Source organism: Agelaius phoeniceus, chromosome 14, assembly GCF_051311805.1.
Source record: "Agelaius phoeniceus isolate bAgePho1 chromosome 14, bAgePho1.hap1, whole genome shotgun sequence".
Lineage (NCBI taxonomy): Eukaryota > Metazoa > Chordata > Aves > Passeriformes > Icteridae > Agelaius > Agelaius phoeniceus.
Genome location: NC_135278.1, coordinates 3,504,266 through 3,517,276, shown reverse-complemented (window position 1 = coordinate 3,517,276; position 13,011 = coordinate 3,504,266). Strand labels below are relative to the sequence as shown.

General features: G+C 45.5%; 1 protein-coding gene across 3 annotated transcripts in view; it reads left to right on the top strand.

Annotated features, from left to right (window-relative positions):
* The window catches only part of ZDHHC15 (zDHHC palmitoyltransferase 15), a 121,058-nt gene extending 108,576 nt beyond the window's left edge, over window positions 1–12,482 (top strand). For all 3 annotated transcript variants that reach the window (XM_077186103.1, XM_054641425.2, XM_077186104.1), the window contains exons 7-12: window positions 854–974; window positions 2,114–2,246; window positions 3,418–3,544; window positions 4,091–4,200; window positions 5,328–5,410; window positions 6,302–12,482. In XM_077186103.1, coding sequence (XP_077042218.1) covers window positions 854–974; window positions 2,114–2,246; window positions 3,418–3,544; window positions 4,091–4,200; window positions 5,328–5,371 — 535 coding nt within the window. In that variant the 3' untranslated portion in view covers window positions 5,372–5,410; window positions 6,302–12,482. The remainder of the gene's footprint in view (window positions 1–853; window positions 975–2,113; window positions 2,247–3,417; window positions 3,545–4,090; window positions 4,201–5,327; window positions 5,411–6,301) is intronic.
* The last annotated feature ends 529 nt before the right edge of the window (window positions 12,483–13,011 follow it).

Genomic DNA, 13,011 nt, shown 5'->3' with positions numbered 1-13,011 from the left:
TTGATAAAGTTTAAACCCCAACTGCTAATTCACTCATTAACTATTATTCAAATTTGAAAAGAACTCCAGCTTAGCCTTTCCTTTGGGCTCTCTCAGTGTTTCAGCTGCACTTGGGGTGCTTCCAATAACAACAATTGCACATGGATTGTTTCTGGACTGATGATAGTCAGAGACAGTCTGTGCAGAAAGCTGCATGGAATAATTGAGCTTTACACCTTTCAGAATTGCTGCCACTAAATTTCTTAAATTCCTCCTTTTTTTTTAAAAAAAAAGGAAGATTTAAGAATTCAGAAACGACACAAACATTTCCCTACCTGAACCTTCCTGCTGATCAAAATTGGAGAGGATTTTCCAAACCTGAGTTCTGACACAAACACCCACTGGGGTTTTTTGTACATCCCCGTGTTCCTTTCTAGAGTTGTCCTGTGCATGGAGAATTCCAGCCAGCTGTGGGGTGAGTTGGGCTGTGTGTAACAAACAGGCAGGGCTGAGGTGGCTCCTGAGGTTTGCAAAGGAATAAAGTAGCACAGAACTCCCGGCTCAGATTCCTTGGCGGACAAGAGGCAGACGGGAGGAACGAGCTGCTGCCTCTGTGACCCATTGAGCTGCGGTACCAACCTTAAAGCAATTCCAAAATCGGAGCTGTGCTTCTCCTCGGCCCGCGGGAAGGGTTGGAGGGAAAAGCGGAGCCCTGGGTTCTGTTCCCTTTCGGCCACTAAGGGGAGCTGCTCGTTGGCAAATTCGGTTGTGTGACCCAGGGCTTCCAAAGCCCCCAAAACTGCTTCGTGCTCTTTGTGTTACAACCACCGTGTGCTGCACCAATCCTGATTTCAACTTTGCTTTTGTCCTCCAGGGTGAATAACTGCATTGGATTTTCTAACTACAAATTCTTTCTACTGTTCTTAGCCTATTCTTTGTTGTATTGCTTGTATATTGCTGCAACAGTCTTCAAGTATTTCATTAAGTATTGGACAGTAAGTCATGAAATCCGGTTCCTTTTTCATCTCCTGTCAGTCTCGTGGGCTTTAGTGACTCTCGGTGCTCTGTTGCCCTCAGGCAGTGGAGGGGCTGCATTTTCCTGGGAGCTGTTTCCTGGGCCCTTTGGGACTCCACCTCCTGTTAGATGCCCAAAATGCACAAAGCAAGAAGCCAGGAATTTCAGACTGTAGAGTATTTCTGGCAGAGAGGTCCTGTCCCTTCCCTGTCCTAGTGTTTGCATGGGTGTCCCTTGGAAAGTTTGGCATTGATGTCTAAGGTCCTGGCAATGATTTGTACACATTTACTGAAAAGAAAAAAAGGGGTAAAACACCCTTGTTCATTTTCTAACCCCCATAGGCCTCCTTTCTCAATATAAAAACAGTGACCCAAAGGAGGCTTTTACTCAGTAACTGCTGGTTGTTTCTATGCAAGCAAGGCCAGCTGACAGCTCCAGTAAGACACTGGCCCTTGGTCCCTATTTCTGTCCCCTCTGCTCAGTGCCTGTGTCTGTTTGTGTTTAGGTCCCTTTGCTGTGCACTAATTGTTCCCCACACTCAGCAAGGCACAGCCCTGAGCCCTGGATGTCCCCAGAGCCTGCCTGTGTCCCTGCTGGGCACCTCTGGCACCTGGCTCTTGTGCTGCAGGGGGAAAGGAGCCCTTCTTCTGCCTGGAGTGTCCCACTTGGCCTTTAACCCTTCCCCATCCATCTGTGCTCAGGTCTAACACTCCCCAATAGCTGCAGGTGTGCAGGGCAGCTTTCTCTGGGCTTACCTTGAGCAAGGTGCAGAATTTTAATGTATGCACAGGAACCTCAGCAGAACTTAAACAGGGCTTCAAGAGCTCCCCCCTGCTCATTTCCCCAGGCACAGGGTGCTCCTCATGCCCACCTGTGGTGGGCTGGCTCAGAGCCATACCAAGGGTTAATAACACCCCCCACTCTTTGTGCTGTGGTACAGGAGGGGAAATGAACCACATTCATTTCTTTGTCTCTTTTTGCTTTATTTAATAATGTTCACTTTTGTCTGGAAAAGTTTGAGAACTCCCAAGAGGAGTTTTAGAATTATATTTCTAAGTACAAATAATTTCCATCTTGAATTTGTTCCCATCACTTGTTCTGTGTTGCTTTCCTTTCCAGGGTGAGCTGACCAATGGACGCTCCAAATTTCACATCCTTTTCCTTCTCTTTGTGGCAATCATGTTCTTTGTGAGCCTCATGTTTCTGTTTGGCTACCACTGCTGGCTGGTCAGCAGGAACAGATCCACTCTAGGTAAGGCTCTTTGGTCTCTTCCTTCTAGTAAGACACACCAAAAGTGCTGTAAGAAGGAAAAAAAAGAGAAGAAAAAAGGCATTTGTTCTATTTCTGTACATTCCTGCTGGTTTATGAGGGGAGGAAGATTTAAGATCTTGGTACAAGCTGCAGAAATTTGTCACTGCAAATGAGCTGCATTTATTAGCTGGTGTGACAAAAGCTTTGTTAGGGAAACCAGAGCCTTAATGTGTAGAAGTCCAATTATAAAAGTGTTATGCATATGTAAAACTGCATTTGCTGTGAAATGAGTGCAGCTTTTCAGGAATAATGGTTTATTCCTGTACTGAGGTGCACCCCAATCAGCTTGGTGAGCTTGGGAAACACAGTGTCCATCTTCACTGATAAAGGCAAAGAAGTTGTGACTGTAAAATCAAAGAAATTATAATCTAAAATAGCATCATTTTGCCAAAATTTCTTTGCCTTTCCTTAGATAAATGTTCAACTTTCAAAGCTTTTGGGATAAAGTTTTGTAACAAAACAGACACTATCAAGAGAGTGCAAATATTCTGATTTTATCAAGTTATTTACTTCAAAAGTCATTTCATGGGGCACTGAAGCTCATCTATCCCAAAACATCAGACCTGTTCAGCAGCTGAGAAGGGAGATCAAACTGTTCCTAAGACACTCAAGGTTCTTCTCTCCCTTCTTTTCTTAATTTTATGCCCCACCAGAACCCAGAGCTTATTTGCATTTGTTTATCCCTAGTGCTTGTTCACTCTAACATTAACAAATGAGGGGATTTAAATCTGCAGTGCCACTTCTGGAGTATGCACTGAACACCAACCTCCTTCATCCTGCAGAGTTTTTTACCCAGCAACTTTTACCCTCTGAATTTCATCAATTCTCACAGGAATTTCATCAAGTGCCCCATTTCATTCTCTGGATGAAACCCTTGTGGGTTGCTTTGACTGTTCTCTAGGTTCAGCTGCACAACCAAATTCCTGCCTTCAGCTGGAAAGTCTTTACAGGCTTTGCAAAATGGGAAGAACATGATTTTGAAACTCTGTAGTGCTGTGTATCTATAATCTGTTAAATCACGTTGTCTTTAGATGGTTACAAGATGCACAACTCTTTCAGAGTGTTTCTATTGATTTTTATTTTTTTCCACCAAAATTGCCTCTGTTTGCAGAGGCTTTCTCAGCTCCAGTGTTTCAAAATGGCCCAGATAAAAATGGATTCAATCTTGGCTTTGTGAAGAATCTCCAGCAAGTGTTTGGGGAAGAAAAAAAGCTCTGGTTGCTGCCTATTGCCTCTAGGTAAGTAACCCTGCTAAAAGCTGATGTAATTACAGTTTTTCAGTTTGTGTACAGGCTTTGGTTACAGGAAAGTGGGGGTTTTATGTGACTTTCAGTAAGAGTGGGGCCATTTCCTGTTGGGTGTCACTCAAACACAAGTGAGATTTCTGCCCTGAAGAATCTCTGGGATAAATTGATAAAATTTATATCTATTTCTTTAGTTTTCATAAATGTTTTCCTTAGTTCCCCTTCAGTTCTAACTGCCCACAAGTTAATTTTTCCAGGGCTTTTTTTCTGTATTCAAATTACTTGATCAAATTAACATATTTACCTTCTGCTAAAAATTACTTGATTTCCACAAGTTTCAACTTTTGTACTCCAGAAACCTTGAAAAAATTGAGAACCAAAGTGAAAGACAAACTCGGTGCTTTTCAAGCTTAAAGCTGATTTTAAGTAAACATGGGAAATACTGGCAACAGAAAACTTTGCAGAAAAAATGTAGAGAAGTTGTCATCTTTTAGAGTCCTTGCAGCTTTTGCAGTGTCCCTCTGTCCCTTTTCCATGCAGCCAGGGTGATGGACATTTCTTCCCCATGAGGACCTTGAGTGAAGCTCGGAACCCTCTCCTGACAAATGAGGAGCAGTGGGAAGAGGATGGAATAGATGAGGAGCCTCAGGGTAAGGAATCAGTGCAATTAATTGTCCTGACCTACAGTGGCCAATAAATGAACTATAAGAGATAATCAAATAAAAGAACTGTGTTGCTTAAGTCCCTGAGAAGCTGGGACCTGATTAATGAGCACAGACTAAAAATAAGCTCTGCTTTGGGAACAATTCTTTGGTTTTTTTAATAATTTCTACTTGCAGGTGAATGAACTTAAAAGGTGTTTCAAGGGTTAGGGGAAGTGAAGTTGCCACAAACTGAGAGTATTTACATGTAAATGCTGCTGCATGCAGCCCAGTTATTTGGGATGTAAGGTGGTGCCTGCAAGGAGGAGAATATTTAGATTTTTTGAAGTGTATTTGTCCTGTGACAGTGTGTGAAATCAGGCATGCAAACACCTGAGTTCAGGGATGCATTCAGGAAGCTGCTTTATACTTTGTCCAGCTTTATTTCCAGAGTAAATTTACCTGCTCTCCCTGCTTGGTTCTATGCATTTTGGTACTTATACAAGGTAACACAAATGAGTTTTTAAACCAACAAAATTGGCTTTAAAATTGCAAACTATGGCATTTCTGTGAATTTTTAATGATGCTTAAAATAACTCCTTTAGGAATGAGTCAGAGCTTCTTCCAATTTTTACAAACTTTCAATTCCATGAATAAATAATTAATTCTTCCATATGAACACAGTGGCAGTGAAGTGATTTCTGGCTAGATCAGACCCCAGACTATGGTCTGGAGCTTATATGAAGTCTCCCAATTTATGGAGCTTATAAAATAAATGACATTTCCAGGCAGTTGAACTGGATGAGCTGTGGGTCCTTTCAACTGAAATATTCAAATTCTCTCTTACACAACAGAGGTAAACCAGTAAAAGTGTCTAACCAGAAAGACCTGAAATGTTCCATTAAAACTGCAAGACCTTTATTTGTCTTTTTGGCCTCAAAGCTTGTGACTTGCTTATGAAATAAATAAAGCCAATAATAATCTCAGTTAAAAACAGCTGTTCAGTTCTCTCTGACAAGTGCTTGTCTATTTTTGTTTGTAATTATCCTTAAAAACACAATCCCATGCTTAGTGAAAAATGTATTCTCAGTGAGAAAACCAGATTTCTTTGCCTCCAACTGCTTTGGTTTTCACAGGTTCTGGTGAAGCCTCATCCCTTGCCATAGAAAGGGAGACATAGCAGTGTGAGAACACAGTGGTGTCAAGCTGCATCAGAAAGGTCAGTGCTTCTTTCTTTATTTCCCTCAAAGCCACTGCTCTGCAGGGACTGGGGAGGTGATGTTGAAAAGGTTTGGGCTGTAGCAGAAAAATCTTTCTCCAGAAAAATATTCTCCAGCTTGCCCAGAAATCCCTTATTCAAGGGGCCCTGGAGGGCAGCAGAGGCTCTCAGAGGCCCTGGGCTGGGTGTGGCACAGGTGACACCGGAGCCAGCAGCGCTCAGGGAAGGGGAGGACACCAGCCCTGCAGCTCCTCTGGGAAGCATGGCTGGGACAGTGGCAGGATGGAAACTCTGGGGCCTGTGGGAGGTGTGGGAAGGTGCAGGTAAGGTGTTAAACTGGAGCTGAGCACAGCCAGGTTGCAGCTGGGGATACAAGGGAGTGCCCTGTAATGTCACATCAGCTGTCACTCCCCTCCAGGCTTTCCCTGCCCCTGGAAAAGGTGAGTCCCACAGCAGCTGGAGCAGCTGCTGCTTCCAGAACGTTCCCTGCTCTGCCTCCTGCTCTGGCTTGGAGAACAGGGGAGGTGCCCACACACATCCTGCCCCAGGCAGTGAGGAGGGCACAGTGTCCTGCTGCCCCAGGGCAATGGAGCTGATGAGGTTCCAGGGCAGGCAGTAACTGTGAGGCAGGCACTGCAATCCCTGCCTGGCTCCCCTCCACACTGCTCACTGGGCTGCTGGCACATTGTAGGAGTTTGCCTTGTTCCACTTAGAAAAACCCCAGAGTGTTTTTCTGTGAGGGCTGCATCCTGCATCCCACCAGGGCAGGCAAAATCAGCATTTTCCTGTTGTTCTTCATGGCTTTAAAATGACTCCCAAAGCCCAGATCAGCCCTCAGTCCCTCATAACAGCAGTGCTATGGTTGCACATTTGTATTTCTTTAAATTTCAGCTTCTCTCTCAGGAGCCAACACCCCTTCTCTTGGCAAGGACTTCAGTTTTGAGGGGCAGAAAACAGGTGGATCTTCAAGATGAGAAAACATCCTGAAGTATTGTCTGATGGGAATCTGCATTCCACAGTGCTTCTCCAGGAATCCTGCTGTCCAGATGTCCCAAGGCTTTATAAATTTAAGTTACAGAGTTAACAGAACGATTTTACAGAGTGATTGTGGCCAGTCTTCTTTGGCCTGCTCTCTTTATTTTAGAAATACTATATATTTTTTATTCCAAATAGGTACAAATGTTGATGCGAGTGCATTTCCGAAGGCCTTTTCATTTTGCAAACATCAGGGACTCGAGCTCTTGAAATTCTTCCAAGCCATAATATTCTTGGGGATGGTTATTTATTTTGAGGCTGATTCTCCAACCTTCTCTGACAAGTGGCATTTTCTAATGTATTTAAATTCTGAGTGAGTTCAGCTCAATGCAAGACAGACCCAGTTAAATCTGGCACTAAACTGGGAGCTGAATGTAAGAGTGTTGAAAGCAAAAGTGCTGAACATGCACATGTACATGTGCAGCTGTGAGTGAAAATAAAATATTCACATTGCCAGTATCAAGATTCAAGAATATTGTGGCCACAGATTTTTTTAAAAGGTTTTTAGGGGGGATGTTATTTTCCTTGAGTTTGGGTTATAGTGTTCTTGCATCCTACTTGCAGGCTTCTAAAATGCAAAAGGGAACTTCAGACAGTCCAGTTTGCATTAATTCCTAGGGTTAAAGCATCATCTCATTCCTGGATCAGTGTTTGATGGAGATTTGTGTGTTCATGGAGTCAGAAAGGAAGATGTGAATTTGAAATATGCACTGAAAGTTTGGCTCCAAGAGTCATGTTTGGAGTTTCTCTGCACAGGGGTGGCTTTAGCCCCAAAATGCTGAAGACACAATTGGGATATTGAATTTTTTCAGACTTCTTCCCAGCTCAGTGCACTGACTGGCTTCAGGGGTTTCTGCACTAAGAGGTGATCAGATTTGTTTCTGCACTTTGCTGCATTTACAGTCAAAGAGCTGTATCCCTGTTTCTGTTCTGGGGAATGGAACTGAGACTTGGCTGGCTGGATTATGGATATTTTTCTAGACTTGAGTCCTTTTTTTTTTAATCTGCATGATTCAGCCCAGTCCATCATTCTTGTTTGAATTAGGTGCATGCTAAAAGTATTGGTGTATTCCCTCTAGGATCATTTAGTCCCATTTTCTATCCCATTATTGTGTTTGTTATCAGCCCACTGGTGTTGGCAGTGACTACAGGAGCAGCTGTGCATGGCAGGAGAAAGGAGCTGATGGGTGAATTTGGTGATGGAGGCTTTGCCTACAGAATAAACCCCTTTTTTCCTCTGTTCCTCTGCTGCTGCCACAGGGAATGTGTTGTGAGCCAGGAGAGCCTTGCAGAGGCTCCTTCCCTAAGAGAGAAGGTGTTTCACTCCTGGCTGATCCATGCCCTGGGATGGAGTTTTGTCCCTCAGCCTCTGCAGTCTGTGTGGAGCAGGCAGTGCTGCCCCCCTGGGATGTCTCACTGCTGAATTGCCTTGTGAGGGGCTGAGGTGGGCTGGCCCAGGCTCCTGGGGCTTTGTGTCTCTCCTCAGGGTGGCCCAAACACTGAAAATGCTCCTGCTTCAGCCACCTGAGCCCCATCTGTCCAGTGGCTCTGTCACCAAACGGCTGCTGAGTGCTGGAAGGGTTTTTCCTGTCAATCTAAAGCTGCATTTCTGATGTAAATCTGGTGTTGGACCTTGTGCTGTGTGTGATGCAAGGTGACAGCTGAATTAATCCCCTCATTCCTGGCAAAATGTGCTCTGGAGGGGGAGCTTGAGAGGATGATGGCAGCTAAACACAGCCAGAATTTAGCACCTACAGAGGTGCTATTTGTGCCTTTAAAAAGTTTAAATTCCTTGTGTATCAAACCAGGAAGGTGATTTGGTGACGTTCTGTTTCATCCTGCCAGCTGAGGTGTATTTTTCCAGAGCTTGTGTGGATTTACAGGAGTTTTCTGAGCAGGTTCTTGTGCCCTTGCTGGGTTTGGCTCTGGTTCCAGCCCTGCCATTATTTGAGTTGTTTCTGTGCCAGGCAGCAGCAGCAGAGCTGTGCAGGAGCTCCCCTGCCTGCTCCTGCTGCTGCTCTGAAAATCAGGTTTTGTCTTCTCATACTAAGGCAGATATCTTTGTGATGGCACAGGTACCAAGCTCAGATTGAGAAAGGGTCTTAAATGTTTCCAAGTAACTTTGATTCAGTCACTTTTCTTGTAATTAATTATGGTCATCTCTTCCCTTTCCTTCAAAGCAACTCAGCCTCCCATAGCTGGAACAAACTCTTGTTAGAACAACACAAAGTTTATCACTTCAGAGCCACTTCTCAATATCCACACATCAGATGCTGGAAAGCTTAATGAAATGTGAAACAAACCCAAAAGTTGTGTAAAATGAGGCAGAACAAAATGGGAAAAACCCACATGTCTGAGTGAGCAGCTCCATTTTGTTCCCTTCTGCTCACTTAAGATGATATCCTTATTTTACCCCTGGCCTTTGTCCTTTTTATGCTGAGTAAATGCACTGGAGAACAGAAATTCCCCAGGCTGCTGTGGTCACTCTGCAGGTGACAGAAGAGAGAATATTCAGCCCAGTGTGTGATAGGTTCCTTTAACTTGCAAATGGCTCTTCAGGGGTAACCCCCTGCAGCACCTCCTTTGTTTTCCATGCCCTGATCCTCATCCAGAGGCTCTCCACCATTGTCACTGACTGTAAGGGCTGTGGCATCAGAGCTCTGCCCTGCCTGCCCCCTCCATCCCAGCATTCCAGAATGGGATTCATCCCCCAGTCCCATCAACAGCAAGGACACTGCAGCTCTGGGAGCTGCCATGATTCCAGCTCATCCTGTGTGATCTCACACTGCCCGTGCTGGTGGCCCAGCATTCCAGGTACACCTGAGCCCTCTGTGTGCCAGGAGCAGCCCAAGTGTCCCCACTGGGATTGCCAGCAGTGTCACTGTCACCCTCTGGGTGTGTGCTGTAGGTGCAGCTCCATGCAGGGAGCCTGGAGAATTGAGGTTTGAGTGTCAGTTCTGGTGCTGTGTCTGTGTGGCTGCAGAGGCTGCTGAGGGTGCTCCTCTCCAGCCTGGAGCAGTGGGAGGCAGCAGGGAACTGTCCCCACCCCTCCAGGAGCTGCTTTCTCTGCTTAGCACTGGATCTGCACTACAGCTCTCTCAGCTTGGAGCAGCTTTTCCAAGTGGTCTCACCATGGGAAAGAAGGGAACTCTTTTGTTGGACTTTACTGGGATGCCCCCATTGTTATCCCTCTGCTCCTGGATTCATCCTCTAAAATATCTGACCACTAACAGCCACTGTCACCTCCCCCCTTCTGCCCCCTTTCCATTCAGGTACAAAACCCCAGACAGAGCATCACATTGATGTTTCTCTGTGTGCAATGGTCCTAAGTCCAGCCCTGGGCCAGCAAGTCCTGCCCAAGGAACCTGGACTTGGTTTCTCCTGCTGACTGGAAGTTTTTGGAGTAGGATAATTTTGTTTTCCTTCAAGCAGGGAGCACTTCTGTATGTTAGAGGAGGCTGTACCCGGTGTGTGTGGGGTGCAGCCACTGGTGAGAGTCAGGAAGCTTCCAAATCACACTATGCAATGAATGTTTGCTTCCTGGGCCCAACAGGAATGGATTCAGCAAAATCCACACCAGCTGCAGCTCTGGAGTTCTAGATGCTGGTCTGGACTGAAAGCACAACTTGATGCAAAAAGTCTGTCATGTGATATGAATGTAAAATGTAAAAGGGGAAAAAAAACCCGATTTTTCCCCTGAATTTAGCTATGAAGAATGATGTAGTGAGCAGTTACTCTGTGCAGTTACTCTGCTGAGCAGTTACTCTGTGCAGAGCTGAGGCACTCATGGAAGGGTTTAATTAGCAGGGGAAGGAGCCACTGCTGACCTTGTTTATTAAGCCAGAACTCATTAACTCAAAAGGGTCATGTTTTCATTTCAGTGACTCCTGTGGTACAGATTTCTGAAATGGATCCATAGTACTTGAAAATACCTCAATTTTATTGATATTTTTCCAATTCTATCAGCTTCTGCTTTACTACAGAACACTTGCAAACCTGAACTCACCTGACCTGATCAGATGATTCAGGTCACTGGAGGTGTTTGCATGCAGAGGGGCTCTGCTGTGGCAGGCCCTGCACTGGCTCTGCCATGGGCCCTTCCTGCCCAGTGCTGCATTCCCTGCCCTGCTCACAAACACTGAGCTCACACCCACTGCTGCTGCAGGGTTTTAGTCTCTTGTCCTTTTCCCATCCCACTTGGAGTATTCCCTTTTCCTCCTGAACGTGCAGTTAAATATTTTCAGCTTTGAGCTGCTTGTGCTGGTTTTTTGGATACTGTGAAGGTGAGTAGGTGTCATTTTATGCAGTTGTGCCATGTATTTTATTTGTAATTATTCTCTGTTTGTCAGGTATTGGTTTGTGGTTCCCATCATCAGGCCCAGCTGGCTTTGCTTAGAGCAGGATCCCACCTCCTGCATTTTCTCTTTCCTAAAGCCTCATTTCTTCATTCTCCAGCTTCCATTTGGGATGTAAACCTTGTGAAATAAAATGTAAGTTTACATTTCAAATACAAGCCTGTAAGTTGCTCATGCCTGCATGCTCCTTAAAATACTATTTTTTTTTCTGTATGAGGTTTTAAGATTTACAGCAGCATTTGTGAAACTTTAGTGGGTAACAGCCATTGTAAAAAAAAAAAAAAAGAAATCATGCTAAGGAGGGGGGGGAGAACCACAACCCTAAAAAATCCAACAAAAAGGACAAAGGGATCATCTCTGCTTCTTATTCCAGCTGTGCTTGAAAAGAAATGGCTGCTTGCATGCAGTGCTGCCAGACAGCCCTGGGACATGCAGGTAGCTCACCTGACAGCTTCCCTGCTCTTTCAGTACTTCCTGAAGCACTTCCTTGGGTTAAACCTGGCACTAAATCCCACAGGAAGCCTGAAAACCAACAAAATCAGCCTCCCCCTCTCCTTTCTACCCTGGGGAAGGTGTGTGCTCTCCCTTCTCAGCACTTCCCTCTGTAAGAGAAGCAGAAGGCCAAAGTGAAAGTGTTGGTGTGTTATTCCCCCACCTTTTCCTGGAGGATCTGGGAGCCTCCAGGCTGTGTCCCAGAACTCTGCTGCTGCCATGAACTGCTGGGTGACCCTCCCTGGGAGGGAGCAGGCTGGGGAGGTGCAGCTGTGCTTCCTCTGCTCTGATGTAGCTCCAGCCTCCTTTGGAGTTAACTACACTATGGAATGGCTTCCTGCTGTGCTCATGGAGCTACTCACAGTGACTCCACTGCTGCAGCAGGGAACTTTGGGCTAGGACACAGCAAGTAGGAAAGGTCTTGTTATTTTATAAATGTATAATCTGCCTGCTCAGATGGCTGCTCCTCATCTGAAAATGCTGTTTGTGGTGCAAAGGGGTCCCTCAGAGATAGAACTGAGCTGAATCTCAGGGTCAGAGTGGCAGAGTCGTGGTGTTGTCAGTGTAGCAGGAGGGTTTAATGTCATCCCAGAAAAGCCAGGGGGTTTCACACACTGGAACATGGGGCTGGAGCAGAACCCCACTGCAGGGGCTGCTGGGGGCCAGGGGGAGCCCTTTGGGAGCTCCCTCTGGGGCAGGATCAGCACTGCCATTGCCATGGGGCTGCCAGAGCTGGGACACAGCAGCAGCAGCCCCTGAGTGGGAACTGCATCCAGGGCCCTTAGGAGCCCAGCATGACCTGGGGCTGGCAGGTGTCCAGTCAGAACTGCTGCTTTAGTGCACATCCCTGGGCCCAGTTCAATGGGAAGTAATTACTTTGCAAGGAATCTCACACCAGGATTGCTGCCCACCCTTGGGCTGTTGTGTTCAGGAGTTTAATGCTGCTGCTGCTGCTGGCATTGAGACTTTTGATATCAAATGGGTTTTTACAGAAGCCTTGGATACTCATTTTTACTGTCAGACCAATGCTCTGACTATGCTGATGCTCTGTGGAGTTTCACTGGCATTTTCCAAGTGTTTGTACAGTTTCTACAGCTGAATATTCTGTATGTTCTGCTTTGTTGTTTTTTATTATGGTTTATACTGCACTGCAGGCAAGGACTGCATTAAAACCACTTTTGGCTAATTCATTAGACTTGTGAATGGTTATTTCCTATGCTCAGGCTAAACATTCCCTCTCTGGAAGTGTTACACAACTTTAATTCACTGGAATTACTGCTTGGAACAAGGAAGGTTCTTTATCTGTGACAAAAAGATTCATTGGTGTGGGCAGCCCAGACCCCAGCACTCCACTCACCTGATGAGAGGTAAGGACACTGCTTGAGACAACAAATTCCCTAATCCTGCAATTGTAGAATATGGATATATTTTAAAATAATAATGGTTTCTCTTGCATTCATGAATTTCCCCAAAGTTACAGTAAGGGGAGGTACTGGCCAGCTGGGTATGGTGTGTTTGATGCCAGGGGATTCCAAGAGAGAAGGGATGTGGCTGCAGATTGATGTTTAATGTCACCCAAACAATGAGTGCCCTGATGAACCCTGAGGGCCACGTTTGTCTTCTGGCTCTGGTGCTCCTGAACAGGACTAGAAATTGAGTTCCAGCTTTTTGCTGCAGTTTTCCTGTCATTTAAAGGCTTGGTGAGACTGATCCAGCCAC